We start from the raw sequence: 8,293 nt of genomic DNA, 5'->3' as shown, positions 1-8,293 counted from the left end.
ACAGTAACTGGGAACCTCTCATTTAATTAGCCAGGCAAGAAAGCCATACACATAGCTGATTCAGTGTCTTCTGTAAAGAAATGCTTCCTAATATCCAGCCTAAACTTGCCCTGGAGCAACTTGAGGCCATAATTCATGCAATAGATCCCATACCATTTTATTTTTTGATATTTTGATCTCTTTAGCAAAACAAGACTTAATTTCCATCTCTCCCCCTGTGTAATCTCAGGGTTGGTTATTTAGAACCTTCTATTGCCACATGGCAATAAACCAGTGCCTTTTTTCACCAGGTTAATAACATTAAGGCCAACATACATGTTTGTAATTCAAAGATGCTTTTAAAGATCTGTAGCCTCTAGCAAATAAAATATTCTCCGTTTGTGTCTTAAGTTCCATTCAGTGCATTCCTTTGCTATTTCTAAGCTGTAAATTCAGTTAACAAATTGATCAAAATATTATAAATGTCTGGATTACAGGGACAGAGACAGTTCAATATGTAAAACAATATACATTTATTTAGCACAAAATATTCATGTTCAAATAGAAGTGCACACTTTTTCCTAGTGTTTATGTATTAACACAAAGGCATTTGGCAAAACCGCTGTTTTATCCTACAGCTGTAGGCCTGACAGCAGTTTATAAACTGTAAGGCAAATTAGGAACTCCTCAAATTAACAGTCCCTACATAGTTCCACTAACTCCAGCAGAACATACACAAAGAGAAGTGTTAGAAGACTAGGACATATGACCACAGTGTTTCCTATAATAACAACCAACATAATAACGGGGGTAGAGCTATATTCCCAGACAGAGAAAGAAGTAAAAAAGGCAGCTGAAAGATTCTTGGAAACTTGCTAGAGACACTGACTGAGAAAGGTATCCAATCATTACATGTGGGATTACACAACAGTAATGCAACTCCCAGTTCAGAGAAAACAAGCACGTCACCACATAATGCTCAGGATTTAGGACATCTACAGGCTCCAAAGCCTGCAGCTCCAATTTAGAGACAAGTGCATGATACTTCCTGGTAAATAAACGCAGATAGCTCACAACAGACAGCACAGAAATACTACTTGAAATTTGATTCCAATAATGACATGGTTACAATCACTGGATACAGATCACCACACAAATTATGCTGGCAGACGGACTTTCCATAGCTTCCCCCTTGCTGAAGTTCCACCGTCTTAAGCATCCGACATCAAAGATGTGCTGGAACTAGTTCGGTCTTCCCTCCTGCAGTTATCACCTGGATTAGACTCCCTGAGTTTGGTCGATTCTTTCCTGTTATCCAGTCATAAAAGGTTCTGTATTTAAATAAATAGATAAAACAGGATGGGGAGGATAAAAATAAAAAATACTATCAGGCACATTGACAGGAAGTATAAAATAAAGACCCGATTATTTTCCTTCTTTTTTACCCCCTCTGTAGCAATTCCTATGATGAAAAACAGAAAAAAACAACCTTTGGCTGGATTACACTCAACAAAACCAGGAGTTCTTCCAGATTTAAGAAGTGGATTAATACACCAAAAACTGGGCAGTAAAATATTTCAAATAAACAACGTCAAAGTTTAGATGCTTATTTGTGGTTTACCTTAAAACTACTGACTCTTGCATTTGCAATTTAATTTGCCTACAGCCTTTACTCTGGATTTCAACTGCTTACGGCCATCTTATCATTGTAACTGACATAGAGATGCTGAAGCTGATGAAGCTGAGCTAATTTTCCATTTAAGAAGCCTGCACAATAGGCCTAATGACATGTGGACACCTACATAACCAGGGAAATTATGGGAAAAAATGCCCAAATCCACGACACCCATTTAGAAAGAGCAGGCAGGAAGATTGAACAGCAAAAATGACAGTAAGAATTGCTTAGTTGTCACATGCATACTCACTCAGCAATGAACTCTAAGGATGTCCAAGAGCTGAAATCTGCATCAGGCATTGATTTCCTGTTCGCTGGTGTATCCAAGGTAACTCTGTGATTAAAACAAGATAAACCCTTATTTATTCATTGTGTTTCCGATAAGAGCCACCTGCTTCTTTTCATTGCAGTAACATATGTTTGTATTTTATACCATGCAGCACAGATCTCCCTTGCTTTCTTTACACATTAACAGCATATAACTATCAGTTTCAATGTACATCAAAGGCAACAGCCTGTAAGCCCTTAGCTCCCTGCCTTGCTGATGACATCCAACCCACCAGGCCTATCACCCAGCACACAGCTCCCTCCCAGCCTCTCTCATGCAGACAGGCTGTAGCATTAATATTCTTGCCTGTATGTATCACATAGCACATGCCCTACTACTACTGCCCTCTACATGTGCACTTATAGCTCGCTCAAGTGTGCAGGCCCAGTATGTTTGGACTTTGATAATATTAAAGGCTGAAGTTTTCAGAACTGTCTTACTGCTATACTGTTGACAATACAGTATATAATTACTCTGAAGAACTCCTGAGACCTGCACAAATCCAGAATGGCCAAAAGTACAAAAGCATTCTTGGTGTCTGCCTGTCTGCAAAGCTCTGTAAGACACTGTGTTAGTGATCCAATGCTCTCAGTGCTGTTGCTTTCTTATCTGACAGAGTGTGCATAACAGCATGCATGCGAGGAAAACATGCAGCTAGATTTTGGGCAACATCCCAAATACCCATAGAGAACTGTTTAAAATCTTAAGTTTTGGCTCCAGGTATGGACCTGGTAAGATCAATAACTCTTGCAGCAATACCAATGGACTTTGATATAGCAAAGACCTACCAGTTTGCTCATTTTACACTAAGTTTTCTCAAAGCATCAAAAAGATGGCTATGACAGGCAAATACAAGCTAGATTTCGTTTTTCTACAGAACCTCAAGGTGACTAATTTTTACTTATCAACCCCAGCTGCTTCTGTGGATGAAGATATGAAGATTTTCTAAGCAAAGACTTGTCCAGTAATCCTCTCTTTGCTATAATCACACAACTAAGTCTAAAATTGTGCTAAAAGTCCTCCTTATCTTCTGACCGTACTGAAAAGGTGACATTAGTAGTTGGCTACTGTTAGAATGTTTAAAGCTGAATCAACTTTTAACCCTAACACCCACTACTGTTTTGCACAGCAAGTGAATAAAAACTTATCCACTGTTAGGACAACTTGCCCACTGCCACTTTCATATGTTCAAGACACTCCTTTTCACAATCTAAGTTACTTGAGAAGCGTGAACAGGACATCACAACCACACCAGTGCAATTCTAGGTTGCAGCAGTAACAAAACAGTGCAGGCAAAGGTAAGTATTCAAGCACTTACGGTAAAATAGCAACAGCAGCAGAGCCAGATGGCAACCCGCTATTGGCACCAGCCAAACTCCGACACAGCTGGTGCACTGCTCCTTTAGCCATGCCATAGCCAACCATCCCTAGCAACAAAAAACAGGCAAACTAAAGCACAGTTCTCAATATCATCAGTAATATGACACAAACACACGTTACTTTAATTAATAATAGGCTTTGTATCACTTACCACAGCAAGAACAGAAACAGATTTAAAACATACAGAAATACTATTCAAGAAAAAAAATTAAATTTGAATTTACAAGGAAAAACAAACCCAAACAAAAGCCTTCTAATAGACAAACAGGAACAATGGACAAGGTTTGAGCGTTACAGAACTGACAAACTTACTGCTTTCTACATGTTTATTTAACACTTCAGAACACACCCTGGAGGACCAAGGGAGTTAATCTCACTGGTTTTGTTTTTTAAGTGTGAAGAGACTCAGTGACTTTAATCAAGTAATCACCTGTTAACTTTGAGCACAAGTCTGAAGTATTCACAGGTTTGGACCTGAGCAGATACAGAACATTTCTGCTCCACTCACTGCAGCAGCATCCTAATTCTGACAGGCCCTCTGGAGGAAGCTACAAAAAAACCTATCAAAGAGAAAACCCAGTCCAAGCAGAAAGCAACTAAACAACCTGCATGTAAATCCAGCATCTTTGGGAGCACAGCTGCTTTTTAGACATTCAGTACTCAGCAGCGTAAGATGTATGGGAATGACAGCACACAACATAGTACTCAAGTACAAGAGCTGGACAACCAAGGGGCTACAGGTCTCAGCTGTCTCATGGTACACATCTGCCAAGCAGCACAGACAATGGTTAAGCACATAGGAAAAAAGATAAATGGCCTCAAGTTGTGCCAAGGTAAGTTTAGGTTGGATGTTAGGAAACAATTCTTTACAGAAAGGGTAGTTAAGTACTGGAATAGGCTCCCCAGGGAGGTGGTTGAATCGCTATCCCTGGATGTGTTTAAGAGCCATTTGGATGTGGTGCTCAGGGATATGATTTAGCAGAGGGTTGTTAGGGTACTATGGTTAGGCTGCGGCTGGACTTGATGATCTTCAAGGTCATTTCCAACTTGGGTAATTCTATGATTCTAAATGTATTTTGTCTACTACAACTGGATGACTTTCTACCTCTCTGTACCTTTTCAAAGGAAGCATTCTGCAGTGAAGGTATAAAGGTAATTTTGCATTACATAAATGTTTCTGTTATATTCAATTAGATAAACCATATAATATCCACAGTTATTAGGAGGGATCACCGTCAGCATTAGCTACCTCCTTTTATTTTATGATAAAATATTTAAATATTTACATTCCTACCACATTCCCCTCTTCTGTAAACCAGACACCAAGTCTTCTTAAGCCTTTTCTATGTTTCTTAGCCATTGCTGTTGAACTACTTACTGTAGCTATTGTATTATTTTCAGTTTTCTTCAATTTGCATTGAATGAGTCAACATTTTCACATAGAGGAACAAAAATCACAGGAAGATCAAACAAGAAAAAGAGGATTCCTTCCTTAATGGCTGAAAATAACAAGCCAGCAAGTCATATTTGCAAAAGTTGAGTAACAATTCTTTCCCAACTCTTCCTGAAGTTAATAAGCTCAATGTGTTTGCCCAAAGCACTGCTGTGCTTTTAAAAAAGTCCAGACTCATTGCAAACTGCCAGCTGAAAACATGAAAGCAAATCACTGATTCTTCTGCTGTGGTCCCTACCTCCCCAAACAAAAGACACTGTGAAAGTTTAGTCGGCCAAAGTTCACATTATTTCATTTGTAGATGGTCGGTCAGTAGTAGACAGTAAATTATGCATCTGATTATTCACATCAAATAAACCTTTTATCTTCAGACCATGCCAGACACAGCTGTAAACTTAGAATGAGGATGAGGAGCTACAAGACACAGTTCAGTGGTTTGCTGAAGCTACAGTAATGGGAGGATGGCTGGACTACTTGATCTTGTAGGTCCTTTCCAACCTTATGATTCTAGGATTCTAAAGGTAAATCATTAACTAGAAAATACAGTGTATTCCTCCTGAGCCACTTTAGATGCAGCTTTCAGGAATATTCATTAATTTTGTAACATGTATTAAAGTGTTAGTAGCTACATCTCATTAAAGTACTGCTATGTCACACTAGTAAACTGGGAAAATATTTGTCTTAGAAAACTTTCCTTGCCTCTCTTTTAAATTGCTCCCAACTGGGAGTGAGATGAGAAAAGTTTGTTCTAAACAGGTTGGAGGGCGAAGCTAAAGATCAACAAGCTTATCTATGCCTGAAGTGAAGGTGGCCTGGAATCAGAACATGAACAGGACAAGCACATTTAACAGAAACAGCTGAGTCATCACGAGTTGAAAAATGGGGTAGTTGGGGACTTCACTTTTTAGAAAACAAAGAAGAGATTTAACTGTATTTGAGCACTATACTTACAGTTTGCTGTGTACCTTAATTCTTCACTATTTTCCAAATTATTTTTTAATATATTCTATATTAGCCAAGTCCATTTCACCAGTGCATATCCACTATTAATTAAATAATGATTCTGTTTGTGCTCCAGCTTCAAGGAAACTCAGTGTTGCCACCTGTAAAATTACACTTACCTTAAGCATTTCAGCAGCCATTTTACATTTGTAATGGAGGTCAAGAAACTGGCAAGTGAAACTATTCTTCATGAACAACACTGCTCAGATTAACACAGAGGTATAACTGCTCATGTCTCAGCAGTTACCATGCATGACAGCATTTTACCTGGAGTTCCAGATAAAGCAGCTTGAGCTCCTGTCAAAGTCAAGAGACCTCCTTCTTTCAGATGTTTTGTGGCCAGGTGGCTGGAAATAGTGGATGTCCAAACACTTTGTTTCCACATCAGATCACAGTTTTTGTACAAAGCTGATTAAAAAGATAATTAGTTACAGTAACTAGAAGAAAAAAAGATCTCTAATCCTGGTTGCCTTTCTATCACACATAGTGCAACAGTACTACACAAAGTACTATAGCAATATGCTTTCAATTATTTTCTACTTCCACACTGGGTAAAATATTGAGTTATATCTTTTCCATCTCTGGGTGCCAAACTCCAACTCTACAGCATCTATTCTAGGAAATCATCTGCTTTCTATCAAAAATAAAAATACAATATATAAACATCAGATAGGTCCATTAGCTCCCCATTAATGCTTATACACAGTTCAAAGACTTCCAAATTCCTCAAGCTTCTATAAGGACTGCTTTAATCTATGTCAAGGATCTGAAAATTCACATATTAGCTTCTTCCCACACTGTAGCAGCATGATCTCTCTTTCCATAACTTCCCTGCTGGATGCATACAGTTACACTCCACCAGAATGCAGAAAGAAGACTCCAAGAGGTAAGAGAGTTAAAAATATTCTTATCAACAGATTATATCACAGATCTAGAATAACACATCTGAAATTAATCTGTTGGTATAGACGTACTAATCTATTAATCTGCACTATACCAAGCATGCATCCTACTGCCTCAATATACCAGAGAGCAAATTCTACTATAGCAGCCCATTAGGACCAGAATACCCAAAACTTCACAAGAAAGTAAAATCAAGCACTTGATTTACCTACAAGATTTACCAGTAGAAAATGGTGTGTTAAAAAACTCATCTGAGAACAGTGAAAACGTAACGGGCACCAATAACTCAGAAAGGTGCTAAGATTCACTGTGCTGAGCAATCCTGAACTATCAGGCCAACGTCCTCTTCCAGACTCCAGAAGAAAGATGATCCCAAAGACTTTTATGATCATGATTTTGGGGTTGGAGCCCCATGATCATTGAGGTCCCTTCCAACCCGGGTCGTTCTGTGATGATTTGGTGCTGAGGAATACGATTTAGCCAGGAAGTATTGGTAATGGTTGGACTAGATGATCTTCTAGGTCTTTTCCAACCTTGATAATTCTGTGATTCTGTGATTTTTAACAATTCCTCTAAGATCTCATTCTTATAACATGCACAGGCTTACATTTAGCTTTGGCACTGCCTCCAGCCCATCCTCCTGCTACACATAAGATCGCATCCACCTTTTCTTCACCAAGCAGCTTTCCAACCTCTGCTGTCACCTTCGAAACACAGAATAAAAACATTCTGAAGCCACGCTTAAGGTCAGACTGTTAGATAAAGGAGTAAATACCAATGTAAAGAAATAAATATTAATTTATTTATTTATAATATTGCTTTAAAGTTACACAGCTATGTAACTAGAAGAAAAAAGCAATGAGAGATCCAGCCCTTACCTGTATCATAAACTACCTTTTAGAATCACTACTAGTGATTCTTTTTGAAGGTACCTCTTTACATACTGTGCCATTTAAGCCAAAAAAAAGCTCCAGATCTGCACAGAGCTGCTTCCACAACAAATCTGATGACAGCACAAGGAACAAATGACTGAATATCCACCGTCCCCGCACTCCCACCTGCTCGGCCTGCTCGGTGAAGGACTCCGTGGCTCTCACCACCACGCTGGCGCTGGCCTCCTCGTTCTCGGCCAGGTCGATGCTGGCGACCCACTGTGCGGTAAGAGATCAGTCAGCGCCGACCCCGAGGCACGGAGCTCCGCGCTGCCCAGCCGCCGCCTCCCCGCACCCCGTCCCGCTCCGTCTCGCCCCATCCCGGCTCGCACCCAGTTCCTGGACTTGAAGTATTGCACGCACTGGGACCCCAGGGCCCCTCTGCCGCCATACACCAGCACCCTGCCCGCCGCTGCCATGCTCCCAGCTCGTCTCCCGCTCTCCTGCCCCGCTCGATCCCGTCCTTTAACCCAGCAGCTCGGCCCTCCCCGCCACACAGCGCCGGCTGCGCATGCGGAGCGGAGCCAGGTCCTGTCAAAGAGCTCCGCCCGCCCCCGAGGGCTCGGAGGCGGTACCCAGGCTTGTATGCCCCAGCGGAGGGTTGTGTTACTGCCCTCGGGGACGTATTAATTAATTAATTC

The 8,293-nt window shown here is 40.5% G+C and overlaps 1 protein-coding gene across 1 annotated transcript; it reads right to left on the bottom strand.

Moving 5' to 3' along the window:
• Positions 1–488: 488 nt before the first annotated feature.
• Positions 489–8,165, bottom strand: QDPR (quinoid dihydropteridine reductase). The gene is made up of 7 exons (XM_015862918.3): positions 7,985–8,165; positions 7,779–7,871; positions 7,328–7,424; positions 6,085–6,225; positions 3,301–3,409; positions 1,905–1,988; positions 489–1,310 (listed from the first exon to the last, which is right to left on the bottom strand). Exons 1-7 carry the CDS (start codon positions 8,069–8,071, stop codon positions 1,205–1,207), a joined length of 717 nt encoding a protein of 238 aa, XP_015718404.1. The 5' UTR covers positions 8,072–8,165; the 3' UTR covers positions 489–1,204.
• Positions 8,166–8,293: the final 128 nt, after the last annotated feature.

The sequence above is a fragment of the Coturnix japonica genome, chromosome 4 (assembly GCF_054131305.1).
Source record: "Coturnix japonica strain WE chromosome 4, WE-NBRP24, whole genome shotgun sequence".
NCBI classification, from domain to species: Eukaryota; Metazoa; Chordata; class Aves; order Galliformes; family Phasianidae; genus Coturnix; species Coturnix japonica.
This window is presented reverse-complemented; position numbering and strand designations above follow the sequence as displayed.